The 17,277-nt window shown below is 40.6% G+C and overlaps 1 protein-coding gene and 1 long non-coding RNA gene across 6 annotated transcripts in view; one reads left to right on the plus strand and one right to left on the minus strand.

The window, feature by feature from the left end:
* si:dkey-172j4.3 (diacylglycerol kinase eta) overlaps positions 1–17,277 on the plus strand; it is an 82,544-nt gene that overhangs the window by 29,354 nt on the left and 35,913 nt on the right. Inside the window, exon 1 of one of the 5 annotated variants that reach the window (XM_034857073.1) lies at positions 16,360–16,768. The exons of the other annotated variants lie outside the window; for them this stretch is intronic. Coding sequence (XP_034712964.1) covers positions 16,613–16,768 — 156 coding nt within the window. The 5' untranslated portion in view covers positions 16,360–16,612. Of the gene's footprint in view, positions 1–16,359; positions 16,769–17,277 lie in introns of those variants that run through there. 5 annotated transcript variants of the gene reach the window in all.
* The window catches only part of LOC117935118, a 24,572-nt gene continuing 19,933 nt past the window's right edge, over positions 12,639–17,277 (minus strand). Inside the window, exon 3 of the long non-coding RNA XR_004654680.1 lies at positions 12,639–12,749. This is a non-coding gene — a long non-coding RNA (uncharacterized LOC117935118). The remainder of the gene's footprint in view (positions 12,750–17,277) is intronic.

Here is a 17,277-nt window from a genome sequence, read left to right on the forward strand (position 1 = left end):
GAGAAAATGGTGAAACATGATTGCCTGCTGGTATTCCATTTGTAACACAAAGAATGAAGTGCCCTACATATCTTCTTGTTTGTGAAAATGAGGGTGCAACACACACACACACACACACACAAACACATTCACACACATGCACGCTCCTTATTGGAAGAGCTCTTTGGTAAATCTGTTTCTGAAGAAAGAAAAGATCGCAGCTTGGGTATCGTGTTTGTGTGTGTGTGTGTGTGTGTGTGCGTGTGCGTGTGCGTGTGCGGGCGGGCAAACATTCAAATCCCAACATGGTTTACACCAGGCACATGTATAACTAGCAAAAAAACAATATAGAAATACGACGGTGATTGTCATATTGTTTTGACGATATACACAGCAAATACTTGTTGGAACCCCATTTTTAAAGTAGTCATTGACACTCGGGGCTTCCACTAATGTTAATTCTTTTGATTAAATATTCTGGAAAATGTGAGAAATGTTTATTATAATTATCCACAACCTAAGATGATGTCTTTAAATTGCTTATTTTGTCTGACCAACACACCAAAACCCAACTATATGGAATTTATTTCACTGAAAAGCCCAAAAGAAAAAGTCATCAACCAAGATGTTTTTTTTAAATTCTCAGTCACATAGCAACAAGTGTTGTTACGACTACACTGATTTTATACACCAATGTTAGTTAAGTAGTTGTGACCTGGGTGTTTAGCAGGCGGGAAGGGGCTAATTAAAGTTCCATCGAGTGGCATGATGGGAAGTGGAGGCTTGACCCCAAGCTAAGGCATAAAAAGTTAGGACATACTGTGGCCTCTGGTGCTTTGATTTTTATGATTTTTCTTTACAAATTGGTCTCCGCTAGTCCCCCAACTTAATGGAGATGTTATCACTTTAAAATACACCTTTAAGTCACTTAATTCCCGACAAATACAAAAAAACAGTAAAGCAATGAATGTTCAGTTTGTGCAATGTGTACATGTAAGAACGAGGAAATGCAGGCACATAAGATTATGATTACATTCTCCAAGTGTGTGTTTGTGTGTGTGTGTGTGTGTGGCAGTATGTTAATGTTTTTCAAGCGCAGGATTCCCTTCAGTCTGACACATAGACGGAGGAATCACAGACTCACAGATGGAGCGCTCACACAGGAGTTTGACATGCTTTCTGCACCACCAGCTAACCACTCAGTGAACTCCTTTGTAGAAAGTCTATTTTTGTCGCCTCATGTCTATGTTTGAGAAACCAAGCCTATTCTAGCAACAGGCTGTAACTGTATATGGTAAATCCCCAACCTTCCTCTCTTTGTTTATGCATTAAATTCCTTTTTCTTTCTACTTCTCTCTCATCATTTTTTTTCTGTTCCTGTTTTTGTCAACCTTCACCCTATTTATTTGCCTTCTCTTTCGGTTGTTCCTTTTTTTTCTCCTTATTTTTCTCATGGTCTTTCACTCTTTTTTTGCTTTCTTTCTTGCTTCTCTTATGGTTTTTGCTTCTGTTTCTTTCCATCTTTCTTTCACTCCCTTGGTCACTGTAGCAGTCTGTCAGTGTGAGTGTACAGACATGCTGTGTAGCAATATGTTACCTGTCAGATTAACAGGCAGCACACACAAACTGGCATTTACACAAATACGCAGGGATAAATACTTATATATAACGCAGAAACGCATACACCCACCTCTGTCATGTAAGCAACAGAGGGGAAGAAATCGTGTTGTTACCACACTGATGCAAACGTCACCACACCATCTGCCTGTTAGTCTTTTAGTTTACCTGTTATACCTGGTTAAACCTTGCATATTAGTGCACAAACTAGTGGTTGTCCACTGGAGGCTTCAGCTTCCCACATCACACGTTGTAAGTTCCATACTTTACCGTGATTGGCTATAAGCTACTTGTGGTGTCTCAAAATTCTGTCATACCTACACGTGTTAAACTCACACACAAACAAACTCTCCTTCAGCGGATGAATGTGAAAACATCCTCCCAGTAGCATACACTGTTCAAACATCCAAATGAATGAGCAACATGTTTATATGAGCAAGTAAAACCTATTTGTTTTAGCAGAGGGGGGGCTTTAAACGCATCGTGCTAGATACAATAAAACTAGTTTAATTATGCTTCATATTTTCATATTTAAATGCAATACAAATTAATTTGATTAAGCAAGACGATTTTGTTAAGTAGAACAGGCAGTGATCACGTTTTTCTTTGGTTACATCTGTTTCCAATTCACATGATGTGACCAGGTAGCCTGACAAGGCAGACCCACATCAAGATGTTGGGTCTGGGAACTCTTTGAACTTGAACTTTTGCCATATCCAGTGGGCAACGCTCCGAACACATCTTCCTTTTTTTAAGAATGACTTCGGTGTAAGCACTGAAGTCACTCCAAGTCTTCCAGAGTCGCGGCCAAAGATGCAGATGCAGTACAATACATACGCAAACCCATGGACCAATGGCATGCAACAAGTCTTCACAATATCCCTTAATAAGCACAATACTCAGTTCTTAAGAGTATAAGTAGCAATGTCTGGCGTATAGGCCACACACACATGCACCCACGCACACTCGCACGCGCACACGCGTGTGTAATCCCTAAGCTTTCTACACCTCCACCATCAGAGCACATGCTGCCATACCTGATCCAGTTAGAGGAAGATGTCAGAAATGAAATATTCATGTTACCAAAGGTGTGCTCTGAAAGCACACTTTCACGGGCATATACACAAGCCCTTGAATCAGAGGAGGCCTTTTTCTCAAAGTCGAAAAAAATGACCACAGACACCGCTGTAGAATTCACCCTTTATGAAAATACTCCAAACCAGAAGAATTCTTCTTGCAGCCACAGGAATTCCAACAGTGCACACAGACGTGCACACATTACACACATGATAAAAACAGGCACACGCACAATTACTTGCCTCCATTTTAAGAGCCTCCTCGGGGAAATGGAGACTAAATTTAGGAGGCCAATTTGTTAAACAAATAAGCACCAGCGTATTGGAAGATTGTCAAAACACGCTGGCCACGTGTTTCTGTCAGTGCATGTGTTTATGTGTGTAGGTTTGTCTTCTTGTGGACACTTTCACGTCAGCACAGAGTGAGGTTATTTTAACTTAACGTGCGTTTTATATAAACACCAAAAGCCAAACGGGGGAGCAATGGATGGAGAGAAGGAGAGGTAGAGCTGAGGGAAGAAAGGTGAGGTTCACTTTCATTAGTTCAGTTTCATTAGCTTGAAAGACTGGAGAAAAAAATGTCTTAAAACCACCCAGAGGGTACACAAAAACAAACACACACACACACACACACACACACACACACAACCACACACGTTTGCATGAATACACATGTAGCAATATTGCAGATACTCTGTTTGTGCAAGTCCCCACAGTGCAGTATTTCAACACTTTGCAGCCTTTTTAACAAGCTTGGTCGAAGTTCATTGTTTCGTAATTCTTCTATCTGGTTGGTATGTATGCAAAAAGTTACACATTACTTAAAAGAGTTGCAGCATTGTGATTTGACAGGCAGTTAGCCTGCACTGAGAAAGGAGAAATGAGCCCCTGCTTACTCTAAAATGGACCTGTTTGCATGTTGTCTTCTTGCTAACATTAATCACTGGCTAGTTTTGTTCCGAATTGAAGGGTGTTTTAATCGCACAGCTTAGGTCGAAACTTCTGGAGAGCTCAGTTTAGCCACCGGTTAACGCATGTTTTCAGAACAGATGAAACAGGCCAACAGAAGATTGTAAAAGTCTAAACTACGAGCGGCATCCCACCTCCAGCACAAAGCTCAGATCGCCGATGGCTCCTTTAATCCTCTAGGTCAAGCCGTTTAGACCACCAGACTGTGCAGATGAATTTTAGCGGGCATGTCACCGCAGAAAGCAGATTATTATGGTCTGGACACGCGGATGTCTGCTCCATCCATCACATTACAAAACCGGCCAATAGCAGAGTCAGAGGAGAGGAGTGGGAGAGCAGAGTCCCCTCAACTCTGTTTAGCTCCCTTTTTGTTTGACAAATAGTGTCCCTAATAGTGTCCCTATTAGGAAATAGTGTCCTTTTAGTCTGATGAAAGCTACTCAGAGTACACATCAAGGTTTTTATAGTTTTTCATTTTTCATTATTTTATTCTTATTTTGTTTTGAGTTTTTGTTTTCAAATTCAGTTTAGTTTAATTAGTTTTTAAAGTGGGTTTGCTAGTTATGTTAATTTTTTACTTTTTCAAATGCTTAGTTTTAGTTTAGTTATTAGTTTTAGTCTTTCTTTGTACTATGGGTTATTGGTTGCGGGATTCGAAAAGGTCGGAAAAAGTATTGTGTAGTAATAACTCAACAAAATGTTATAACATTTTAGAAATATGTATTCCCAATGTATTCAACAACACCAGTACATAAAATGTAGCCTACATATGGTCATACATTTGTAAACCATCTACACAAAACAACACAGTAAGTGCAAAATGTGTAAGGGACGTCTTCCAGGAAAAAAAACTAAATAGCCAGAAGACTTACATGAACGGGTGTTTTGAACTTTGGTTTGAGTAAAGTGGTGAACTTTTTGAAGTCAATCGACGCACACAGTCGTGTAGACATCCCAGTATGAATACACACGTTAAACCACATTTCCTTTTTGGTGTTTGGTGTTCCTGCGTATTTACTAACCAGCGATCGGGTCACTGGTGAAAGCAGCCTGCAGTGTTCTCTGTCCTGCGGTTTTCTCCGTCACGCTGCCTGGCCCTGTACCCATACCTCCATGCCCTGTACCGGGGTAAGTTTCTGTTTTGGTAAAAGGGGGCTTGGCGTTCTCCTTTACCCTGTTAAGCTAAGCTAGGTTAGCCTCCTTGTGCTTGATCTCAGGCGAGGGGCACGGACATGTTCTGTTCAATTTGACGTAGAATGTCGGAATTTCTGGGTTCCCAGTTAGGAACTGTACCTGTCAACAGGACACATCATGTCCGGAAACACAGAACGTTATTTTCTCTATGAAAGACATTGACAAAGACAAATGCTAAGGACATTAACTTGATCATTTTATTTTATTTTAGTTAGTTTTGCAAACATACATTACAGTTTTAGTTAGTTTTTAGTTATGCCTCGTTTTTATTTTTATTTCAGTTAACGACAATGTTTTTTCCCATCTAGTTTTTGTTATTTTGGTTGTTTTCAATAACAATTTATAACCTTGGTACACATCCAACTTAGTAATATCAGACTGATGAAGATGTATCAGAGCCCAGTTTGGACCAGTTGTAAAACGTTGAAAACATCGGTGGTTAGATGCATCATTCCTTTTTTTCAAGGAGTGATTAAAACGTATTTATGATATATTAAGTGATAAATGGATGAAATAAAGGAAGGAATAAATCATTACATGAAGGCAAGTTGAGTTGTGTAACTTCCGTGAGCCTATAACTACACAAGTGGCCAAATGTAAGGCTCACTACACAACAGAAAGCAACCCTAATGTGGGTAAAATGTACATTTTGACCGTAAGGGTGGCACCTGGTTTCATATATATGTATGTGTGTGTGTGTGTGTGTATATATATATATATATATATATATATATATATATATACACACACACACACACACGCATGCGCACACACACATCGCACACACCACACATACACTAGTGTGGTAAGCATGAAGCAAGAGCAAGAATTTGTTTTTGTATAAGCAGTATGAGTCATCAAACATTTGAAATAGTTGGGTTTGAAGGAAGAGAAAAGATAGGGATTTCATTTTGATTTATTGATATTTATTTTTGGCATTTACAGTAAGTCAATAATATGTCATAGTACATCATGTATGGCATATTTTATCTAGAGATGAATGAACAATTAATACATGGACACAGTATTAGAACTTGTTCATTTCACTGGGACTTAAACTGTGTTTAAGTGTTATATTTGAACCTCGTGGTGGATGGAAGGTCATTGGGATTCATTCTGTGGAGATCATGCACCTTTGGGCCAAGTTTCAGGGCCATTCATGTCTGGATATTTCACTCTGGACAAAAGTGTTGAACTCTAGAGCCACAGTATTACAGTGAGATTCACCTTTCTACATCTTATGTCAAAACACAAACAAAAACAAAGCAAATGAACAAATGACCGACAGCCTCAAAGGAAAGACAGTTAAAATGTTTTAGGAGGTGAAAGAGCGGAGACGTGACATAAAGAGGCAAAATATTACTAGAGTGTTGAATGATGACAGAAGGGTGCGGACAGTAGAGATGCAAAATCAATTGAGGATGGCAGGTGGTAAGAAAAGTGGGTTTAAAGAGAGGGGAGAGGAGAGTTAGAGGATGAAGGAATAAGAAATCACTGTGAGAGGAGGAGGAGGAGGAGGAGCTAATGATCTAGGTAGTAAACACACAGCTGGGATAGGGGAAGACTACGCAGAGGGATGAGATGGGAGAGTCTTATTGATCGGAGGCTAAATATGGGAGTTAATGAGGGAGAGACGGGAAGAAAAAGAGAAATGGAAAGAGGGAGATAGATTGCAATGGAAAAAGGACGGAGAAAGAAAAGCTATGTTTATCAGCTTTAACTCCACCTTACCTCTTTACATAAACACACTCCGACTGGACCTTACACGGCATCGACTCATTTACACAAAGTTACAAAGACAGAAATGTATTGCAGAAATCGCATTTCCAGGCTGTTGAAAATGTTGACTATGATGATACTCGAGCGAATAGAGCCATATTATTGAACTATAACTGGATAAACTGAGCCTCAGTGAGACTGCGATGGCTGCCGTCTGTTGACCCAGTAAGATGATACTAAACAGAAGCTTTGAATTGTCACCAGGTGTTGACATACTGTAGCAGTGACAGCATTTATGTGAGTTGTGATTTTTGTTTTTTATAGGGAGGTTGTACTGTACTGGGCCTGAAATTCATTGATAAAGGGACAGTTCACCCCCAAATCACACATGCATGTTTTTTTCTCCTACATGTAGTGCTATGTATCAATGCAGAATGTTTTGGTGTGACTTACCCAGTGTTGGAGGTATCAGCCATAGAGATGACTGCCTTGTCTTAAGTGTATTGGCACTAGTAGGCATTCAGCTTGTGGTGCTCAAAGCACCAAAAAATTAATACATTTGAAAAATTCAACAGCAATGTCTCTTTTCAGAAACAATGACCCGGTTACTCAAGATAATAGACACATCAGGTCTAGTGAGCAGTTTCATGTAGGAACTATTTTCTTTCTACCGAACTACACCCGGCGACCTTATCACCGCACAGAAGGTAGCGTACACTGAGAGTGACACTGGGCTACTCACATCAAAACAATCTGAATTGATAAATATCACAACAGGGAAGACAAAACATATGTAATTTAGATTTTGCGGTGAATTGAAAAATTAGAATTTATTTGTCTTAGTTTTCCATGTAAATCCAACTATTTGAATGCCTGCCACACATTCCATTTGCCCTGTAATAGTAATTCAATTTCTGCCATAAAAGGTTCCCCACAATATCCATTATCCGTATTATGTGCTGTGTGTGTTTGGACGTGTACAGTTTGAGTGTGTGTGTATTCATTCATCGATAAAATATACTTGTGTTAGTGTGGTTGTAATTGTATCATCCACTGTTTCTTGACCTCGTGGGTGAACCATTACAATGCTGATGTAGATATCTCATTTTTTTGCTGCCATTTCACTTCCAGTTTAAATACTGGAATAACTAGAAACATTAGAAGAACGCTCTGATAACAAACTTTAGCAAAAGGTTAGTGAAGTAAAAAAACACTTCCTGCAGAAATTAAGTCTTTATCAACGCCGTTAAGACTGTATCGATTGAGACAAACTTGTTGTCACTCTGAAATTTCTTTTTATTACAAGTAAGAGAACAAAAGCAGTTTCCTTTTTGTAAAGCCAGTGAATCCAGCTGCAGAGACATGGCCGCAAGTTTAAGCGACAAGAGAAATCCTTTGATTCATGTTACTTGACTGGATTCAGAGTGACTTGACCCTGGTTTGCAGTCCCAGAACCAATCCCCGGGCTTCCAGCTCCTTTCCCACATTTAGTAGCGCTGAGGAATTGGAGCCACACAAATGCTGGAGCCTGAAGCTCTTCTTCTTTGTGCTCTAATCTGTCAGTTCTTACAGCCTCTGTTTATGTAGTCGAGCCACCTACCAGTGCACAGCTGCAGGCACTTTGTATTTAGACAATGCGGTTAAAGCATACAAAGGACCAAATGTTTCAAATAAAGAGGGCGTTGATCTGCTGTACAGTATGGCTGCCGTAACATGTCTTGAGATATTTTTATTAAATACCAGCTATTGGTACCTCCCAAACTACTTGTTTTTCAATGTGTCTTATGTCTAAAATGTATTGATATAACCACTCTAAAAATACATTATTATGCTTAAATAGATGTTAAGGTGTTAACATGTTAAGTTGTCTATGTTCAGTTTACATACTCAGATTTTCAAAAAATCTTACGTGAGAGCAAGATAAAAAAAGTGCAGCTTTCCTAAAAGGCAAAGGGATGAAACATTATCATTGCTAATAGAAAAGGAGAGAAACCTTTTAAAATGTGCAGACAGAGACACTGTTTGGGAAATCTCAGTTTTGGTTTGACCATACTCATGAAATTAAGGGGATTATTAATAAATATAACTGCAGCGCAGCTAAATACAGTTTACTGCAGCAATTATGTTCAGAGCGAGACTGGAAGGGAATGAGTCGAGAGGGCGGGAAAAGCCCCCACAGGTTACCGTGGAAATTATTCTCATCTCCCATGACGACGACGTGACCGATCGCACAGAGAGAAAGACCTCTGTTTTGTTTAGAGGTTTTGTTTTGGCCTCTGTCTATCTGCTAGGTGTGTTTGTGTGTGTGTGTGTGTGTGTGTGTGTGTGTGTGTCCACTGTCCATCCTAAGCCATGCAACATATTCCATGGGGGAAAGAGACATTACAGCTTGACCACAAATAATATTGCCAAGCGCACACATATTTATGTCCTCAGAGACTTTGTTAAAGTTGCCCATTGTCATCTCACTCTCAAACACACACACACATGCACACACACACACACACACACACAGGGATCCACCCCATCTGATGTCTGTGAGAGCAGTGAGACGAGCTTAAACAGCACAGTGTGATCATCGGGGATAATCGCCAGCCACAGCGCGTGCGTGCACACGTTTCATCTTCCCTTATCTCCTACCATCTTTACTCTCCCCTTTTTTTTGCCCCACCTACATTAAATCACACCCTCTCTTCTCCTTTCCCCTCTCTTTTCCTCTTTTTTCTCTTCTCCTGTCCTTTTCCTGACCTTTATCTTTCCATCTTTTCCAATTGTCTCCTCTCTCTCCTGCTCCACCCTATTTTTCGATTAATTATAAATGTTTATTATCTACTCACCCACCGTCATGTAGAAGCCTTTTGCTCTCTAAAAACCCAAACACGATTAACATCACAAATCAACAACAGGGACAGCTAATCACATCACCACATTAAGAGAAACTTCCTCCTTTATTTTACAGTTTGTGTGTGTATGTTTGTGTGTGTGTGCGCGTGCGTGTGTGGATTATGCAGCATCAGATTTGGTCCGTATGCTCCAAGGCAGCCCTCCTCCTCCCACCCGCCACTGCCACAGCAGATTAGTGTCCTTCACTGCACAAACCTCACAGACAGAAGCCAAAAAGTGGATGATATTTCTATAAACACATTTGACATACAAACATGAAATCGGAGTAAACTTGAAGAAATGTGTGTATTGTTTGTGTGACAGAAATGTGAGGTGTGTTGTTTTGTCTGGCTGTCTCTACCCATCTGTCCATCTAAAGCACGACGGAGAGTCATTACATTCTCTCTGGCTTTTTTTTGTATTTTTGCACATATAGTGTGTGCATCTATTAATAAACACACAGAGGTACATGAGACAGGATGTGGTCGCCATGGTGCAAGGTCCTCCCACGCCTTGTTGTGACAGTCTGTGTGTGTGTGCACGAAATGATGCAAGCCTTTTCTTTTGCCATGTTTCTTATCGTTTCTTGCACAGTTTAATAGAATTTCTTAATAGAAGTTGTCAAGGACAGACGGGTTGACACACCCACACACACACACACACACACAACTGGTTTACTTTCTGTTCGATTAATAGATAAGAAAATATCAAGGTGAAAAGACTACTTATTAAGTATTTGTGTGTGTACTTACATTTGCAAGCTTGGTGGTTGATTCGAAAGTCGGGCTGCTACCATGACAACACTGCATGCCTCTGCATTACCAAGTTTAAAAACCAGGGGCCTTTTTCAGAAAGGAGGTTTAACAAACTGAGTCTAACCCTGATCTCTGAGCAGGGCCGGATAAGTACCCCCAGGGGCCCCGGGGCACTGAAGCTCATGGACCAATAACACCCAATAACACCCAATAACACCCACGCCCTCCAAAGGAGGTGATAAAAAAATCTATTGACAACCAGAAAACTGCAGGCTGCTGATAGAACCTTTGCCGCACAAGACAGACCACACACACACACACACACACACACACACACACACACACACACACACACACACACACACACCCACCCACACACACACACACACACACACACACAATACTAAGGCCCAACAGGTGTGTGATTTGACATGCCAAATCACTATTGGTCAAAAGATGAATGACTATTCCAGTTGAGCAGGCATCAAGTATGCCTTTCCAGTTCAGTAAACCAAGTACTGCCATCCAACTCACACATCACAAGACCAGGTTACAACGTATTAAATAATACCAACTCTTTAAATGGTCAAGACTATGGCGATATAGTAAAATAACAGTCACTAAGTCTGCTGGCAACCTAACAAACTGCAAAAGCCAACATGTACGGCACTTGACAACTAGCTAAGTCTCACACAGGCCTATAGCAGCATAACAAAACAATGATGCAAAACACGTCTGATGTGCATTTTTTCAATTTTCAGATAGCATAATGGCTCCTTTTTTATGTCTTTCATTGCAGAGTCACCGAGCAAATCTTCAAAGTCCAGCTCCCTCACCAGCTCGCTAAACCCAAGTACAAATGCATTGCTGTGTGTTGGTAGCACTTTACAGGCAAAGCAATAAATGTCTCAGGTGGACAGTGAATATAGAATCCACTGCCGTGGTACAGTTTCAGCATTGTGAAGGTGTTGGCTCAGTGCCTTGTTAGCAAATGACCCTGTCTTTCCGGCACCAACCTAGTTCACCCTCCGAGATGCTGGATATTTAGCCGCCCGATTTTGAAAGACTAATATCCCTCAGAGTATAATTTCCTCCCGGACAGCCTCTGTAATCTGTCCCCATAGTGTAGGGTCTTCAGAGATGTTGATACCTGAGGTGCTATTACCTTGTTCTGTAATGCCTTCTCTCTGTAATCTCTTTGTCCACAACAACTTTGCTAAAATTAACGTTAGCTACGGTTAGCTGTGTCTGAGCGTAGAAGGCAGCGGCCTTCTCCCTATCCTTACCTGTCCAGTCATCCAACTGACATAAAAAAAACACACAATCACGAGACTTCATCTTTTGTAAACTTCTTCTTCTTTTTTATACTTTGCTTGGGCCCCAAGTGTGCATGGGTGGATGGGCCCCTGGGCCAATGCCCATAATGCCCATTGGGTAATCCGGGCTTGTCTCTGAGTTGATTTACCCTGAGAAACTCTGAGTTTTCGGTTCCAAAACAGCTGATTTAAGTTGGTTCATCAAGTTAGAGTAGGTTCACTGAGAGTTAAGCATGTGCACCACCACAATAAAAAGGCAGCATGAATTACAAACAAACTGGCTGGCGGAAATACTCATGTGGACATACAGCGAGTTTGAAATTGTAATTTGTTTAAAAAGCAACACAGCGGCTTTTGCAAAAGAGAGAGAATTGAGATTGCTGTTTGAGTAAATGCGTAAGGTCCAATATAGTGTATTAATATCATGTTTAATCATAAGTACGATATTACATTTTGATGATATCCTGCAGGCAAAAAGTACTCCGTCTACTACTCCCATTTTGAGGCTGCAGCACCATCACTGACAGAATTATAATTCATAATCTTTTATTTCAAAGGGTTTACATCATTCACCTGCTATACTGTGGAACTCCTTTTTAATGTCTCTTACTGGTTTGTGCCCAGGGAACACTACAAACCCGTTTCAGAGCGAGTCACATTCTTCTGACGGCACTTTGCTACACAGTGGCTTTACTAAAATGCTCCGCATCACCAGTATTGTGAAGAAAACTGCTGTTTGCAAAAAAACGTAATGTGACACAAGGAATGTGCTGGGATGAAAGAACATGTCCACGATGGGTGACGCTAGTGATATGAAACGGATAAGGTTATGTAGGCTACATGACTAACAGACTGGGAAGAAAAACGATAAGGTTCAAACAGGGAGTTATCTGGAAATCGGGGGGCGTCAGTATCATCTCCCGACGTACAGTATGTTTAAATCCCCGCAAAGTAATACAGCTTCTTCATGAATGCCATGTTCAGAACAAAAACGTTTTATCGTCTGCCTAACATGGTTAATAAACCAACACTGTTTTTTTATTTGTGCAGATAACAAATGGCGCTAAAATGCACCTGATACAGACTGAATGAATGAGGAAATGAAAGAGCGCTGTGTCAGAGGGAGGAGACAGAGAGAAGAAAACCTGCTCCCGAGCAGGTTAGATTCACAGGCTCAGTTACCATAGTAACTGACTCTGAGGTTAAGGTACCTCTCTGTCTGAAACGGGCTGGAGTTACATCTCACTCAGGTTTGATGAACCTCTCTTTCTGACACAGAAAACCCAGAGTTTTCTTCATCTCAGGGTTAACTAACTGGTGGCGTTTAATTGTCTTTCGGGCATGAAATAGTACATTAAAGCATCTGTGCTACATGAATTACGTTGGATGTCTTTGGTTTTAAACCCCCCCTGTGTGGTGTTGCAGAGTCTTTAAAACAAGTTCGTCTGGACTACGAAACCCAACAGAGACATAGGTTTGTTACGTTTTACGTCTAGAGATAGATATTTATGTCCATAAGGGGAACCCAGAGTGTGGTGCTATGTATTAACCAACACACACACACACACACACACACACACACACAGCTGGGAGCCTGTAAGGATTTAAAACCATGCCAAATCTAACAGATAAAATACTGCACCACTCGCCTTCTTTGTTTAATTCCCTTTGATGTTTCACTCTATTTTCCCTTCTTCACTCTTCTTCCCAAGCCCTAATTTCATTTCTGCCTTTCTGTTTAACTCCCTTTGCTCCCAATCACCTTGCCACTTCTCTGTTTTTTTCCCCACCCCCTTCTCTCTCTCAGTTCGCCATCTGCTGGAGAAATAGAATAAAGTGTATGATTTAAAAAAATAAATAAAAAAAATCACAGCTTCATTTAGCATTCCTATGATGTCCGTCTGGGGACAGCTTGGCCTTGTGATTACAAAAACACGGCCATATTTGAAAGGTTACGGGGTTTAGCCAGCGTGCGTCTGTTGTAATTAGTTCTGGCAAGGACGCACCTGAAAGTGTCAGTGTCTCTGTGTCGTTTCCATGAACTCATGAATAAACAGCTGTTGTCCATTGTCTATGAAAAACTCCAGCATAATACTGAAGAGGTCTTTGTATTTGGTTTTTAGTAAACCAAGTTTGTTATTTCCCTAAAGATTTACTGGGTCAGATACTCTTATTTACTCTACATTATTTTCATGTCATGATAATGGTTTTGCAGCATTTAGAGCACTATTGTCAAAGTCAATGTGATACTGCACAATTACAGTAAATACACCCTAAAGGAAACATCTACAGTGTTACCTGTCATACGATACTTCACTTCTACAGTCTCATAATTCATAAACCAGATGGTTTAATTTGATAGTCTTTTAAAAGACAAGTGGTTTTAAAAGACCCTTATCTGGCTTAAATATAGTCATGTTAAAGATGCTACAAAAAACCACCTACAGCATTTATACAAAATATTTTTTCCGAGTCATTGTGGGACTTTGATGTCAATATGGAAGTTGGTCATCAACCCGAAAATATAACTGCATTTTTAAAAAGTAAAGCAGGGGAAATGATTGCGTTTTAAGGCTGGTGAAATGCCAAAACACTGCAGAGCAGCTACTACGAGAAAAGATTTTACAGCTACTGTTTGCATGTATGATAACTTAGCAGTTGTTTGATTGTTCGTCTCAACGATTTCAAAGTAAACCGTATATTGACCTCGTTCATGTTACTTTTAACTCTTGCATAATTCCTATTGGCATTGCACTGATGATGTTGTATTGCTTGGGGCAAAAGATCCAGGTTTTACTTTATATCGGAACCACCTTGTGTTTTCTTGCCACAGCTCTTTGTGTTGCTCTCATTGACATGACGGAACTAAACTTGTCAGTGCTCTCAGGAGGACAATCTGCGTAATGGAGACCCAGTTTCTAAATGCGTTTGACCTTAGACTATCTTTGGCATATCTGTTCTGTAATTTCTTGCAACTTATTAGCTGTCTTGACATTAGCAAAAAGCTAAAATCTGTCACGTTGAGGATGTTTCTTTTCTTTCCAAGCCGTTTACTCATTTAATAAGAATGTGGAACAGTACAAGTAAACATCTTGTATAACTTACCTTTTTCCTGTTAACCCGATTAAATAGTAATAAGAGTTAGGAGCAGTTACTCAGAGACAACAGTCTCGGGTTTCTAGGAAGAGACAGAAAAGGACCCCAAACATTACAATCTATGTCACTGACGTCACAAATGGTTTTTGAAGTCTGCTAAATTCGGCTCAGGAAGGGCACGACCAGAACATGTGAAGGAGTGAGACAGAGGCACGTTTGTATTTGTCACAGATAGGATGCACTTTAAGGTTCATTCTAGCTGCTGGTTTGAAATATGGGTATGATGTACAACTTTGACCTGTAGAAGTGAGAGGCGTATCTTTCTAAGGACCTAGTCCCAAATGCCATCTAAAAAATGAAAATACCAAGAATGTTCCTACTTGTCCTTCTATTCTTTCATCTCCTTTGATTTTTACAGTATTTCTTTTGAGAAAACTAAAACAATTCCATCTGCATTTTAGCTCTTTTTGCTACAGAAATCCTATCAGGAATCCCAGTGGCACGTAATTATGGCTTTAATCATGTTCACCTTAACATATTCAACTTTGTCTGGCACAACTAAGCTGAAAACAATGTGTAAATTAATATGTTAGTATTTTTTCTTATTAACATGTACAAAATTAGATTGTGATCACTGCTGAAACAGCATGGACCCTGCATGTTTCTATCTGTCCTGTTTCTTGTCAGCAGCACAAATGGACTAGACAGAGTTGACATGCCTATTATCTGTCATTTCACCTCAATAGCTTTTGCTACATGACTCATTAAATACTCCAATGAATCCCCTTGACCTGATTCTGAATTGGTTTTAACCACGAGGTATTTGTACAGAGAAAAAGATGGGGGTGGGAAAAAAAATAAGTTTTTGGAAAGGAAAAGCAAAAGGGAAAAAATGACGGAAGGGAATTGAGAGAGCGAGACAGAAGGACAGACGGGGAGAGTGAGAGAGAGTTGGTGTCAGTGAGGGAATTTGCAAGGAACAGCCTGTTTCTGCGTATAAAAGACGGAATGATATGCCGACTGGCGGAGAACACATACACGCACACACACACACACACACACACACACACACACACACACACACACATTTTCTGTAATTTGCCTTGGCAGATGAGACACTGATCTGACACTGAAAGCAGTCCGATGACGGTGCATAGACAACAGACGGGAACACATACACACACCAACACACACACACACACGCACGCACACACTGTCAGGGCTGGCAGGATATGAGTTTGTGTAATCACAGTAACGTTTCCAGCTCGCTTAAGCAGAGTGGTATGCCATTAACCTTCTTGTCAATTTGACATGATGTGACTGTGTGTGTGTGTGTGTGTGTGTGTGTGTGTGTGAGTGGGAGCGTGCCCATTCCTGCATGTATGAGTGTGTTTTTAAAGTTATCTCGTGCCCTAAATCAGCGTTCAAGCAGAAGCAGCCATTGTCCTCTGTGTGTGTATGTGTGTGTGTGTGTGTGTGTGTGTGTGTGTGTGTGTTTGCTTTCATTGCCATCGGACAGGTTCTTCCAGTTCTATTTATAGCCTCAAGGAAATAGGCTTGTTCTTACATGAACACACAGACACACACTACTGCTCTAAGGTGTGTGTCATGTAGAAGAGCTCATCGGCATGCTCCGCCTTTTTTTGTGTGTGTGTGTGTGTGTGTGTGTGTGTGTGTCCACCTGAACACCTGAGTGGGTGTGGCTAACTGACTAGGGAAGTTTGAGATGGAGGAAGTAGGATTGCATTGTCTGAGGAGCTGCTGCTGTGTTACCGCTGAGGTGTGGGTGGGTAAAGGAGCGATATACATAGGGGTTATAGGGAAATGTTTGCTTAAAAAGGGAGAAGAAATCTTTTCAGGAAGAGGAAGAAGAAAATATGGGTGGAGAACCATCCAAATAGCATCAAAAATGAGCAAAAGTTGAGATAATCATTGTGCTACTGGAACTGAAGGCTTTTCATTATTGTGTAGCTAGTACAGACAGCGAGGCCATCAGCAGGGGCTGCCAATGCTGGGGTTGTGTCGGTCCAGCGGGTGCTGCTTGGCGCCCCTGTTGTTTCGCTGTGAGGGAAGAGGGCAAGGGGACGACGACCAGCTCAGCCATGAGGACGAACTGGAGTCCAGTCAAACCGAGAAATCCCTTCACAGTCGCCAAGTGAAAGAGGTCAGTGTGTGAGAAACTGAAGTTGAACCCATAGACCCCTTTGACTGACACACAATTTTGGATAGACGATAGAGGATATTGTGAACCTTTTTTAAAGGTGATGTTGCTAGCATACACACTGCCGATAACTTGGCTTATTGTGGTTTTGTTCTAACAGACTTGGGGAAGCACAGGAAGCTCCAGCAGTGCGAGGGGATTTTTCTGTTGTTTCAAAGTTAGTTTTGGGCTGGCAAATGTGTGGTCACCCATGTGCCATTTTATGAGATAAGAATGAAATCATGGTGGGATAGTAGAAACTGTTTGTTTTTGTTATTTTCAACAAAAAACAACACAAAATGAAAAGAACAAAACCAACAATGTGTTACTCCATCCCTTATTACTTTGAGACCTTCCTGTTTTTCTTTAACATTCACTCTCTTTAAGCCACTTTGTTTTCATTTCATTTCATATATTTATTATACAGGAAAGTTAGAAAAAGTAACATTACATTACAATACAAAAACGGGCCT

This window comes from Etheostoma cragini, chromosome 19 (assembly GCF_013103735.1).
Source record: "Etheostoma cragini isolate CJK2018 chromosome 19, CSU_Ecrag_1.0, whole genome shotgun sequence".
Taxonomy (NCBI): Eukaryota; Metazoa; Chordata; class Actinopteri; order Perciformes; family Percidae; genus Etheostoma; species Etheostoma cragini.